Source organism: Aythya ferina, assembly GCF_964211825.1.
Source record: "Aythya ferina genome assembly, chromosome: W".
Lineage (NCBI taxonomy): Eukaryota > Metazoa > Chordata > Aves > Anseriformes > Anatidae > Aythya > Aythya ferina.
In genome coordinates, this window is record NC_140313.1 from 4,121,527 (window position 1) to 4,134,319 (window position 12,793).

Consider the following 12,793-nt stretch of genomic DNA (forward strand, 5'->3'; position numbering starts at 1 on the left):
AATCTTTGCCAGGTTATTTCATGTTCAGTGATGGAGGAGGAGGATGTGTATGAAACAGGGCAGCGAGATGCAGAATTGCAGCAAGGTAGAAGGTCCAATTAAATCAGAGAAAGCATTTGAGGTGTCAGGGAATTTGCAGAGATGAGCGTGGAGGAGGATACTTTTCCGGTGTTGGAGAATGTGTAAATGGGGAGAGGAGTGGTGAGGGCATTAACTAGCTCTGGATGGTGAGGAGTAAGTGAACATCAGGAGGAAAACTGCTTGGTGGAGTACCAGCCTCCCAGGTGGAGCTCAGCCAGAGAGGGAAGGGCAACTTCTTCACCCCAACTGAAAATGAAATGTTGCTTTGTTTTTGCTGGAGTGCTCTGTTATCTCAGAGTGCAAGCTTGCCAGGGTGAGGACTGTCTTTCTGTAGAGGACCTAGAATATGATCCAAAGCAGTGGTCTCCACCTCTTTTGATCATGCACCCCTATCACTTTGGGGAGGGGGTAAGGGGTTGAGCACCCAGCCCCTTATTTTTTTTATTTCATGTTATTAATGGTATCCAAAAAAAAAATCTTCATATACCCCAGTAGATTGTCTTGGGCACCCCACTTTGCAGTCCACTGATCTACAGTCTTCTGTGACGTAATTTAAATAATCTTTTCTGTTATCAGCTAGCAACATTTTGCTCCAATTTTCTTTCAAGTTTGTTCTTTTTCTAGTTGTTTTTTTTGTTTGTTTGTTTTTTTTTTTACTTTTAGAGAACAGGGCATTGTATAAGACCTTTAGACTACATCCCCGTTATTTTTATGGTCCTGGCCTGACTTCAAGTCTTTGGCACCCTGCAGGGTCTGTTCTTCCAGGTGTGGTCTTACTGGAAGATGACAGCTCTAAGCTGAGGGTTGGGAGAGAAGAGCTTTTAGTCATTGCCTTTGAGCAGAGGTGGATGCTCAGCAAGAAGTGACCTTCCTCTCTGCCCTTAGATGTATCAGCAGGCTAAGCAGAAGCTGCCATTAAGAGATACAGTGACTGCAGACGATATTAAGTGTCCATAGAGTAGGTTTAGTGTGAAATTGAGGATCCTGGTAAATCTTTAGTTCTGTTTTAAGCTTGGGCAGAAACTGACCTTATAGCTTCCCTTATTCCGTGCTTTTAAAATTCTTATTTTTATAAAGCAGGGTGTGTAAGAGCTACTCAGCTCTGTTATGGTTTCAACTATTAATAAATGATGTCACCTTTGTTTAAGGATTACTACGGAATTACATTCCCTGCTCCTGCAACCTTGACAGGCAGAGATGGGAGCCTTGCTAACAACCCATACTCAGGTGAGTGCTATTTAAAGACAAGGACAATAAGTGACATGTGTTGGTTTCTAAATGCAGGTCATCCTGCTGTTGCTGACGAAGCAGTCATTTTTCCCTTCTGTAGGCAATTTAAATCCACCAATCTGAAAATAAGTAAATAAAAACAAGCTTCTCCCTCTCAATTTTGACATGGATTTTTATTCATGGTTTTAATTGGGAATTCATACATGACCTCTTCTGGGATAAAGTTGGATAGTCTTTGAGAGCAAGTGCAAAATTTTTAAAAACGTAAATGCCAGTGTCATCTAGTGCCTTTCCCAAGCACATACAGGTGCTTGGAAGATACCTGATAGTTTATTTGGTCTTTTCCTTGAAATTCAGCTGGCTGGCTTTCCTTTTTTTGGCACTGGAATAGACCCTTTTAGAACCCTTTCAGCTGCAACCTGTGCTTGGTTATTGCTATTTTAGCACTTGTATGTTGCCACCAGGAGCTGCCTCTAGCAGGTTCTCCCCTGCCCTCCTCAAATCTAATGGACTTCGCTCCCAAAAGCATGTGGTCTAAGAAGCTCTTCCTCATTCTTGTTCTTCAGTTATCAATGTGCAAAGATGATATTAATGCTGTACAGCATATTCAGCAAGAGCTTTTCTTCCACTGCCATCTGATTACAGCTTAAAACTGTAGCCATAGGTATTATGATTCCTATAACGCAGTTATTGAATGTTGTCACTCTTCTTGGCAACCAACAAAGAGGAGTACTGGTCAGGAATGAGATATGATGTGTCATCTTGTTTAAAAAAAAACAAACAGCAACATATGAACATGCTGCTCTGTAGGCTGTCAGAAAAATGCAAGTGTTTTGGAGTTTTCTGCTTCGTAGTCACTTCTCTTGGGAGTTGATTTTGGGTTAATAACCAATTTCCCTTCCTACTTCTTCAATAAGGTGGTCCACGATGCAAGCCTTGCTTTCCTGGCCTTCAGCTACTGTCTCCAGAACTTTGGTGGTGTGAGGAACCGGACATCTAACTAGTCATGCTTCATAAATGAACATTGACAAAAACATGCCCAACACTGCCTGTAAATCTTAACTTGCTCTCAGCCCATGAAGCTTGGCTAATCAGTTTAACCTCCAGGAGAGTCATGTTTTAACCCAACAACCATTTGCACTTTGGCTATTTACCATAGTTCTGCTTTTAGCATATTTTATTGCAATGATCTGATAGTAATGAATCTCCTTGGTGTGCATGAGATGGGTAAGTATCCGTGTCTCCATTCTATCAATGGATTAGCCATGGCACAGAGCTCTGTGCCACAAACAGGCCATGTCCCTGTGGCCATCAGGAATAGAGACCGTGAGAGTTCTTCCCATGAAAACCTGCAGCCTTTCAAGTGTAGGGTGTGCTCTTTGTTAGTTTGTGTACTCAGAGGATCCTTGTGGAGAAGCTTTCATCCCTTTCTGATCAGTCTTTTCCTTCTCAGGTGACGTAACAAAATTTGGCCGCGGGGATTCTGCCTCCCCTGCTCCAACTACCACGCTAGCCCAGCCGCAGCAGAACCAGACGCAGACTCACCACACGACTCAGCAGCCCTTCCTCAACCCGACCCTGCCACCGGGGTACAGCTACACCGGGCTCCCTTACTACGCTGGGATGCCAGGCATACCCAGCGCATTCCAGTACGGGCCAACCATGTTTGTAAGTGTGTTGGCTTCAACTGTAACCCTTGCTTCGTACTTACCTGGTTTTGCTCTCTCCACCAAAATCTGGCCTACATCTTCCCCATCCTGCAAAGGATCTCTAAAAAAGTTGTGCAAGGATGAGAAAATACCTGCTTGTCCCTTCCACAAGAGGAAACTCGAAAGGCCAGAACTCATAGGCACAGGTTACTGTAAATAGTAGACAGCTGCAGCTCATGGGTTTATAGTGTTCCTGAAAACCCTTAGGAGCTTCTGCAGAGTCAAATGGAGACCTCAAGAAGCTGTAGAGCAGCACTGGTAGTCTCAGGAGGAAGTTATTTGGAAAGAGGTGATGCTCCAGGCCAGAAGGGTAGATAAGTCTATTTTAGAGTACTGTAGGGACTACGTTTTATGAAACAACCTCTGGCAGGAGCTGGTTTTGTTTGATTCTGGAGAGCGCTGTGGTTGCTTGGTTTTGGTTTAAGGCAAAAAACTTGATTTTTGCAGTCAATTTCATTGCACATATGAAATAAAAGGCAGCTTGAGATGTGGTTGCATTGCAATGGGAAGAAAGGCCATGGGAAAGGGCAGCTCTAGCAGAAAACATGTGGCTTGCACAGAGCTGCTCCAGCAGTGAGTGCCACCTCCCCTGTGATTCCAGTGCTCCTGGCTCCAATTTATTTCCCATGTGAGCTGGAGGTGCCTTCCCCACTAGATGGCAGAGGGAGCTTGCTTTTTGTGCGCTGCTCCCCAGCTAACAGCAGCTTTTGTTATCCTTCCTCCTTTGTCCAGGTACCTCCGGCATCTGCTAAGCAGCATGGAGTCAATCTGAACACCGCGTCCACTCCTTTCCAGCAGGCAAGTGGCTACGGGCAGCACGGCTATGGAGCAGGTACGCTCGTCACTGCGCTTTTCACTGGAGCGTCTGCAGAGCTGCTTGCACCCTGTAACACCTTGTCTTGTACACACTGGCAGGCTATGATGACTTAACGCAGGGAACGGCAGCTGGAGATTTCGGCAAAGGAGGCTACAGTGGGTCATCTCAAGCACAAAACAAATCTGCTGGCACTGGACCTGGGAAAGGTAACACATGAGACTTGAGGTTACTCCTGAGTGGGATTCAGCAGGGCAAACTCCCAGCATTGCCAGTGCTGTGCAGTCAACACAGAAGCCAGCTGTAAACAGGGTCGACATCCAAGCTGTTTCTCCATCTCCCGTATTACAAAATGCATTTTTTTAATGGTCCAAGTGTTCCCTCTAAACCTAACGGCTGAACATCGCATAAGGGTTTGTGTGGCTGATGCGCAGTTTTGTCCTCAATTACACATGGGAGAAATAGTGAGCTGTTTTCCCTGTCAGAGTTGGCTTTGGTGAAGAGTAAATGGTCTCGAAGTAGTGGGATGCTACTGCCAAAATGGTCCTCTGCCAAACACTGACTGGATTTTGAGCCTGGTAGATTCCTGAGATAGCCGTACATTCAGAGCAAGCCAGACAGTTCACGTATCTTGGGGCTGTTTCAGCTGCTGTCCCCATGCTCTGTAACTCATTGCATTGTTTCATGCCTACAGGTCCTCTGTGACCATAAAGGCTAAGGAATGTACATGGCTCATGTGAAAGCTTTATTCTGCACGTGCTGGTTAGACCTGAGAAATGTATACCAAACTGCTTAGCACTAACTAGTTCATCCTTGGGCTTAAGCAAATACCAAGCACTTGTTGTGCGTTTGAAACACCCCCTGGACTAGTCAGTACATCAATCTTCAAGCAGGAGCTGATCGTGCTCTCCTCTGTGGCCTGCAAAAAGGAGAGATCTCCTAGGAAGGGTAAAATCTCCTAGGAAGGGTACAGCCTTAGAGTAGTGCAAACCCACCAAGTCCAGGCGTCTGATTCAGTGGCCACAGGAACCACTGCTTGTAATCCGATCCAAGTGATCGGATCCTGTCCTTGTAAACCTACAAATGAGTGGCCAATTTGAGAGTCCCCTTGCTGGTAAGTGGCTGTTCCTGAGCCATTTGTGGCACTAGCTGATCCAGGTGGAAGCCAGCCTGAGCCAGTGATGCTAATTCTGTAGGGGTGGAGGAGCAGGGCAGGCCTCATCCTTCTGCATGATGCGAAAGGACAAGGGCATAAGCATGTATCAGCTGCTGAGGCTCATTGCTCAGCACACTACTGGAAAGCTCTTGAATGCTGTGATAGAGCCAAATGCATCCCTAATCCTGGGGGAAAGCTGGCTTTCTGCAAGCTAAAAGTGTTCACTGGGCAGCAGCTGGCTACGCTGAAGTGCATTTGAATCCCAGCCGTAATCTGTGTGCAGTGGACATGGGTGATTTGTCCCCAGCTGGTTGCCTGCTCTGCAGCAGGGAGCTGAGCTCCTGCTCCTGGCCGGGGTGCTGTTAGTCTGAGAGCACCAAGCAGGAGGGCATGTGAGGCAGTGGTTTCAGGTGCCCCCACTGAGGTACCAGGAGCAAAGCACACATAGGGTGCTGCTTGGCTTTCTTGTTTTCAGTGCCTTTTTGTTTTCCAGGTGTTTCTGTGACCTCAAGTAACACAGGTGTGCCTGATATCAGTGGCTCAGTCTATAACAAGACTCAGGTGAGGAACACTGGACCCTCTACCCTGGTGGCTCCCTGATTATGGGTGGTTTGGTGGGACTGTGCCAGAGCCCTGGCAGCTGGGGACAGTTCCCAGGCAGCTTGGGCTTGGGGTCAGCAGGCTTTGGCATTTATTATGCTGGCTCTGCTAGCTGGAGAGGAGTCTTGCTTTCTGTCCTGCTGCCTCTGCCATGTCCACTCCTGGCCAAAGCTGCTGGCACAGACGCAGAGCTCCCTGCACTGTCACATGCTGTCTCACTCATGCTGTGGGTGCAAATAAACATAATCAAAATTGCCTCTAAAGCAGACGAGTGAAGAGGATGTTAGCTTTTTTCAGAGACATGAGCCAGCAGTGCCCACCCCTGTACCTGAGGGTCTCTCCCATGGGTGCCAGCACCACTCTGCTCCACCTTTGGCTCTTGCTCTGCATACAGGTTCCCAGGGAGAGCAGAAAGTGCTCGATGAGCTGTGCAGTGGAGTTACAGCCAGCTCCTTTCCCCATCCTTGCACCCTCTGTCAGGGCAGTCAGACCCAGTGTGCATCAGTCTGTGCTTCGTGCCCAGGAGTAGGACAGCAGATCTTGGATATGTGTGTAGTGTTAGGGGCAGAGCTTTGGTTGGGGGAGCCAAACCTTAGTGCAATTTCTTCCTGCATTTTTGTTGGGATGCCTTGAGTAGGTCAAATAATTCAGCCTGAGCCCCTGAGAGGTCTGATAGACTGATTTCAGGCAGCTGCTGCCACCCTATGTCCCACTAAGCAAAAAGAGGTCGGGGGAAAAAAAAGGAACACAGTAGCCATGGAAATAAAATTAAGTTTTGGGCATCAGTGCAGAAATACAGGTGAGGAGTTGAACTCAATCTGAAGTGCCCACAGGTATTTGGCCTGACTTGGCTTGCTCACAGGGTTGATGAGAGGTGCAGGGATCTGTGTTCAGGCCACTCTTGTTCTTGTTTGGTCACTGTGGGGCTGTTCCTGCCGGTCTCTGATGCTGTCCCCGTTGCCTCCTGTGCAGACGTTTGACAAGCAGGGATTCCACGCTGGCACACCGCCTCCTTTCAGCCTGCCCTCTGCTCTCGGATCTACTGGGCCCTTGAACCCTGGTGCTGCCCCAGGTTATGCTCCAGCCCCTTTTCTCCACATCGTGCCTGCACATCAGCAGCCTCATTCCCAGATGCTGCATCACCATCTTCAACAAGATGGGCAGGTGAGTCAGCCCCTGCAGCTTTTGCAAAGCGCATGTTGCTCCCACTTACCTCCCAGTGTGGGATTTTGGTTTTATTTTGGTTTTGTTTTGCTTTGCTTGCTGGGAATGTGGCCTGGCAGGGTTGCAGGCTAGCAGACTAGATGCTGTTTACTAGCCTGGGAGGGCTGAAGGCCGAGTCCTGTTTGGAAAAGGCTGTTGCAATGTGGACACAGAGGGGTGCAGGGGGTGGAAGGTTGAGGCAGCTGGTGCAGTTTGTTCCCTGGACACGAGCATTTGCACTGTGACTGGGAAAAACAAACAAACAAAAAACAAAACAAAACAAAAACAAAACAACACAACAACAAAAAAAAAACAAGCTTCCCCTTGCGTGTCAGCTCCAGTTTCTGATTTGATTTCACCAACTGGTGCGTTTCTTTTCCTCACTGTAAATGTTCCCTGAAAAAAAAGCATTCTGCTTTGGAGTCCAGAAATAGGTAGTAACTGCTCCTTCTGAACACTTGACATCCTGCTGGTGCAGTCTCTGTTCACCTTGAGAATGCTTCTCTGCTTCCCACAGCCCTGCTGTTCTCCTTGTGGCCTCCTGCCTCTGATGCTGATGTCTCCTCCTGTTCTGATTTCTAGGGTGGATCTGGTCAGCGCAACCAGCCCAGCACCATGCAGCAAAAGTCTCAGGCTACCAAAACCGCCTATGGCACTTCTCCATACTGGACAAACTAAAACCAAAACTGGGGAGGGGGGAGAGAATGAAAGGAGAGGAGAGAGGAGGGGAAAAAAAAAAAAAAAAAAAGAAGAGAAAAGAAGCTGAAGCCCATTTCTGGAATTATTAGGAGAAGTAACTCCTCAGCCAAATGTCTGTGTGGGGAGAACTGCATCCTCTGTGCGACTCACCCGCTTCCTCTTTGAGTTGCTGTTGTAATATATTTATGTATGTATCTGTAAATGTAATAGAGCCTAAATGTGTTTTTTCTGCATCTTGCAGCCCATTTTATTTTCTTTGTAGGAAAACTAATTATTAATTTCCCATCTGCACCAGGGCATCCTTCCTTTTTTAAGCTCTATGGGCTTTATACCTCTGTCAAAGGCAAACTGCGTCATTTTTATTGGAGCTGGAGCCCATTTATTTAATGCAGTTCTAAATTCAGGCAAATAAGGATGCCTGCCCCCCCCAAAAAAAAACAAACAAACAAAAAAAAGGAATCAATATGTCCTGTTGGTTTAATTTCTGCCTCCACCCCCAGTATAGCTGTTACTTTAAAGGAAAAAAAAAAAAAAAAAAAGGGAAAAAAATGTTTTGTGGTCTTTTCCTTTTCTTTAGTCTTCCCCCTGTCCTCCTGCTGTGGAAGATGAACTCATGGGCAGTTTGGTCACTGTGGCCCTGAGCTGCAGCCTCACCTTTTTATTTTCCAATTTTTAAATAAATAATAATGGGGGGAAAAAAAAACAACAACACTTCTGTTTTGGTTTTGTTTCTCAAGCAAGAGACTTCAGATGGCTCAATGTGTCCTGGAACTCCCTTTTGCATCATTAGAGGCAAATATATATATAATATAGTGGTTTAAATAAAAGTATAAGCTGTGTCTCTTACCTCTTTTTTGCCCTGAGCCACCCTGCCCAGGATCACCAGAGCTGACCGATGGAAACCTCACCTGTCCCTTCCCCCTTTTTTAAAAAAAAACAAAGACCAGGGAGGCAGCTCCTGGTCCTCCTTGTCCTGCACCAGTGCAGTGAATGTTTTAGGAGTTTTATTTTGTTTTAGCCCTTCTTCCATCTAATAAAGGTCTGAGCTTATCACTGGTGTTTGTCTGCATTTTCAAAGGCTCTAGGATCAGTTTTGCCTGTTCCTTTCCCCCTGTTCCTGCAGCAACTGGAGCAAAGCTCAGCTGGGGAGGCACTGAATAACAAGGCAAGGGTGAGTGAGTAATCCTCACTGCAGCAGGGAGAGGATGCAGGGCTGGTGCAGGAGCTCCAACCTCTGCTGTCTGCCTATGGTGTCCTTGGTTGTAGTGCTCTCTCCTGGTCCCTGCAGCAGCAGCCACGATGCCTAAGGAGGGGGCACAGCTTTGCCAGGCAGGCAGACCATCTGCTGCATGTGCACACCAAGAGGAAGGTTAGGGCTAGGGGCTCCTGAGGGAGAGCTGCCTCTAGCTTGTCCCTTCAGGGCCTGGCACTGGTTGTGGCAGCAGCGGAGGCAGTAACTGTGAAGCCATCTTTGGCCACTGAGCTTTTTTTGCACTACTGCCCTGTTGATGGTTGAAGACAAGGAAAGAAAATACTTTTAAGGGTGATAACCAGGTTTTCTACCTTAAATCTGCCACACTTTTGCCAGCTGCCCGGTCTGGAAGCACCCCCTTATGTTGTGTTGGAAGCAGTCAGTATGCATACCCAGCCCTTCACATACTTGAAGCAGCATGCCAAGAACTGCACTGGAGGCCTTTTGCCTGCCCCAGGCTTTACAACGGCAGCCCTCTAGCAGCAGGCAGCCTCCCCACTGCCACCTGCTGCAAACATGCTGGGGGGGGGGGGGTTGCAGCTGTGCTCACCCCACTACCTTCCAGCACTGGCCCATGCTTGTCCCCTTTACATTACTGTTTTTCCACAGCCCCGAGGTGCAAAACTTCCATCCTCTAGCTGTATGGGTGGCACTAGTTTTCTTGTATGCTTACCTGTATCTACAGCACTGCATGACAGTAGAAAGCATCACAAAACATCTCAGGAGCTGTTATTCAGAACTTTAAACAACACAGGCAAATAAAACAGCTCCATTACAGTACAGGGATATTTTCATTTTTTATTTTTTATTAGGAGACAGATGTGCAGAAAAGACAAAATATAACTACTGAAGGAGAGGACAACACAAAAAAAAAAAAAAACCATCAGTTAATTCTTTCTGGTAAATTATAGTGAAGAAAAAAAAGACAACATGGGATATTAGCTAAGAAAACTACTAAGAAATCTAGTGTACCCTGCTCGTTTGACAATGGTTGAAAACTGCATTTGAAGGAGGCTGTAGTTGCAAATGTAAGTGCTAATAGTGGCTGAGAGAGGTGCGAGGGGGTTAAGAAAAAACAGAATACACAGATCAGGTAAACATTTTTCCTCAAGCTTTTAAATAGTTTCAAAAAACTCAAACTTCAGTTTGCATCTCAGAAAAAGGAACCCAGCAAGTCAACAAACAATGACACTGCAAGGGACAGTAGGGAAGAGAAATTAGTCTAGTAGTAGACATTGTCAAAATAGGTCACTTTTTTCCCTTTTAAAAAAAGGGTAACGGAAGAGTCATGATAATATATTTTTCAAGCTTGGTGTTGTAAGATGCAAGTCACTGGACTGACTGATACACACAGTGAAAACAGTCAAAAGTACACGGGCAATTCTGAAAGATGCAGTATCCTCATTTCAAACCAGGTCATCAGCAGGGCCCTCGTTGCACCACTTCCTATTCCACACTGTAAGCTGCCGGCTGCTTTCCCTGCAAGACATGACGAGCAGGGGCCTGGGGTAGCCCTGGGCCCACCATGGCCGGGGCAGTGGCACTGAGTTCATGGGAAGGGGCGGATGGGCAGCAGCCTCGCTAAACCCCATGGCTGGCAAAGGGCAGGAGAGGTCCTGCAGTCCTGCTACCATACAAGCAGGACACTCAGGGAGCACTAATGGACGAGGTGCCACCACCACAACTGCCTTTTGTCTCCCCAGCAGGGAGGGATGTGGGGGCAGAGCCCACCTTTGAGGAACCCAGGTGCTGGCAGACATCCTCCCCCTCTCCACTCACTCTGGGAGAGCCACTGTGCTGCGGGGACCACATCCCCATGCCCACAACCACCTCTCCCCTTAGTTTGCTCTTGACTCCCCCTGCAGCTGGTGCCATACCATGAAAAACCCCTGCGATACATGGTGGGGGCATAAGTAAGCACCCGCAGCAGCAGCTCTCATCAGGGTAACTGCCTCTGTACCACTGGGAGGGGAGGGTCTGACCCCACAGGGCTAGCAGCCCCAGCGCTCAGCAGGTGAAGGCAGGGCTGGCTGCTGCTCACGATCCCATCCTAAAGGTGAATTCAGGCTGCTGCACCACAGCCAAACAAAAAGAGCACATTGCAAAGGGGTCAGGGTGCTGAGGAAGAGTTCTGCAGAACTGAGCATGCAGGATGTCCCTGCCCACAGGGGAGGGCTACAAGCTCTGCCATGAGCTCCCAAGAACATGCAGGTGCACCAGCTGAAGCATGCTGCTGAGAAGCTTGGCAAGCCCCATAGGGTTTTTCACTGCACCCCTGGGGCTGCTAGGGAGGAAGGGGGAGAGCCCGGTATCCCTGCTTCAATTCTGGCCCCTGCCATGACCACCACCCCACCCTGGTGCCCATGGCTGCAGCAGGGCTGTACTTACCCACACATGATCTACACAAGCAAGAGAAAAAAGGCTCAGCCAGCACTGGATTGAGGGCACAGGAAGCACATGCACTGCTAGCAAGCACTGGGGCAGGAGGCCATAGGTCTTTCCCCACGCCAGCGACTAGTTTGGGATGAGTGCTGGCCACAACAGGTGGCCACAGGGGCAGCAGGACACATCTGCGCTCCTGGAGAGGGGCAGCTGGCAGCAGGTCGCAGCAGTATAGCTAATCTGGACTGTTTCAACCCCAATTTATCCTGGAAAAAAAATAAATAGCAACCCAGGACTGAGTTGTACAGACGTGAAGTGTTAAGTGTTTATTTTAGGGTTCATATCACAAGCCTTTTCAGAGACAAAGCTGATTGTGCCCGCTGGGGCTCCAGGGGCCAGCTATTTCCTAACTTGAGCAGGCTGAAAAGGAATACTGTACCTTTCAGTAACATCCCATCAAGCTCAACACACACTAGCTTTACACTCTCCGCCCCATACCTTAAAAAGGAAAAGCCACCACCACAAGGCTAAATGAATGTACACATGCTATTATTGTAAATGGAGCAGCTAAACCTTGGCAATTTGTGTAGATTTTTTTTCTTCCCAGTAAGCGCAGCACTTGAGCTCCCCAAAACCCAGCTTCCAATGGGTTTGGTCTAGCTTTAAATACATTAAACATCTCAATGCAAGACTGTATTGAATTCAAGAACCTAAACGCGAGCAACCCTGTTTCGCTGTGAGCATTTCATAGAGAAGTGAAAAGGGGAATTTCTTTTTAAAAAAAGAAATCATAATACAGTGATGAAAGGGTTAAGAATGCAAGAATTCAGACATTCTGTTGAGGGTCTCTAAGAGATCCATAAAAAAGGAGCAAACAGATCCATACAACAGGAGACAGAAGGAGACAATAGGTTTTTGATCCCCCCCCCCCCCCCCCACACACACACTTTTTTTGCTGGACTGCTGCTAGGTTACCGCTGCTCCCTTCTGGCCTGAGTCAGCAGGGCAGTACAAGGGCATAGAGGGAGCAGGTCACGACTCCTCATTGCCAGAATCATCATCATCATAACACTCAGCGTCCTCCTCCTCCTCATCTTCGTCATCAATGTCATCATCATACAAGTCGTCGTAAAGCAAATCCGAACTGTTGTCAGTGGAAGGCACTTTAGTTTTGATGCAGTACTCTGCCAGCGTAGTGGGGACCTTCACACCATCCTTCTCTGCCTCGGCTTTGGTAGCCAAAACCTGTTTCCTGCGGGAGGAGGACAGAGCAGCGTGACTGGGGCTGCACACTGGTGCAGCTCTCCACCTCCCGGCCCTGCTCTCCTGGCAGCCCAGGGCCCAGGGAGCTGTTTCAGCCACCGCCCGTGTCTGGCTGAAGCACCACAAGCAGCACCAGCAACAGATTTAGTTCCCATAGCCCTGGGTTTGGGAGTACTCCAAGTTTGTTTGCAGCATCCACACTTCCAGCGACATATGAAGTTGGTTATTGCACTGGGCCCTGCACGAGCAGCCTGCCAGGGCTCAGAGCAAGGTTCTTTACATTAACTGGCCCGCTGTAGAAGAGCTGTTCAGGGATTTCCCATGGCAACTTACCATCACGGTTTCAGGGGTGGTATCTGAAGCCTCCCCCACCACCAAAGACCAGCCCAACATGCCCCAACCTG

General features: G+C 48.0%; 2 protein-coding genes across 3 annotated transcripts in view; one reads left to right on the plus strand and one right to left on the minus strand.

Annotated features, from left to right (window-relative positions):
• The window catches only part of LOC311426262 (ubiquitin-associated protein 2-like), a 120,115-nt gene extending 111,573 nt beyond the window's left edge, over nt 1–8,542 (plus strand). For both annotated transcript variants that reach the window (XM_084502494.1, XM_084502495.1), the window contains exons 22-28: nt 1,230–1,308; nt 2,765–2,979; nt 3,753–3,852; nt 3,936–4,043; nt 5,484–5,551; nt 6,563–6,754; nt 7,376–8,542. In XM_084502494.1, the coding sequence (XP_084358620.1) occupies nt 1,230–1,308; nt 2,765–2,979; nt 3,753–3,852; nt 3,936–4,043; nt 5,484–5,551; nt 6,563–6,754; nt 7,376–7,471 (858 nt within the window). In that variant the 3' untranslated portion in view covers nt 7,472–8,542. The remainder of the gene's footprint in view (nt 1–1,229; nt 1,309–2,764; nt 2,980–3,752; nt 3,853–3,935; nt 4,044–5,483; nt 5,552–6,562; nt 6,755–7,375) is intronic.
• Nucleotides 8,543–11,422: 2,880 nt separating this feature from the next.
• LOC311426333 (ubiquitin-conjugating enzyme E2 R2-like) overlaps nt 11,423–12,793 on the minus strand; it is a 97,884-nt gene continuing 96,513 nt past the window's right edge. Inside the window, exon 5 of the mRNA XM_084502779.1 lies at nt 11,423–12,378. Coding sequence (XP_084358905.1) covers nt 12,159–12,378 — 220 coding nt within the window. The 3' untranslated portion in view covers nt 11,423–12,158. The remainder of the gene's footprint in view (nt 12,379–12,793) is intronic.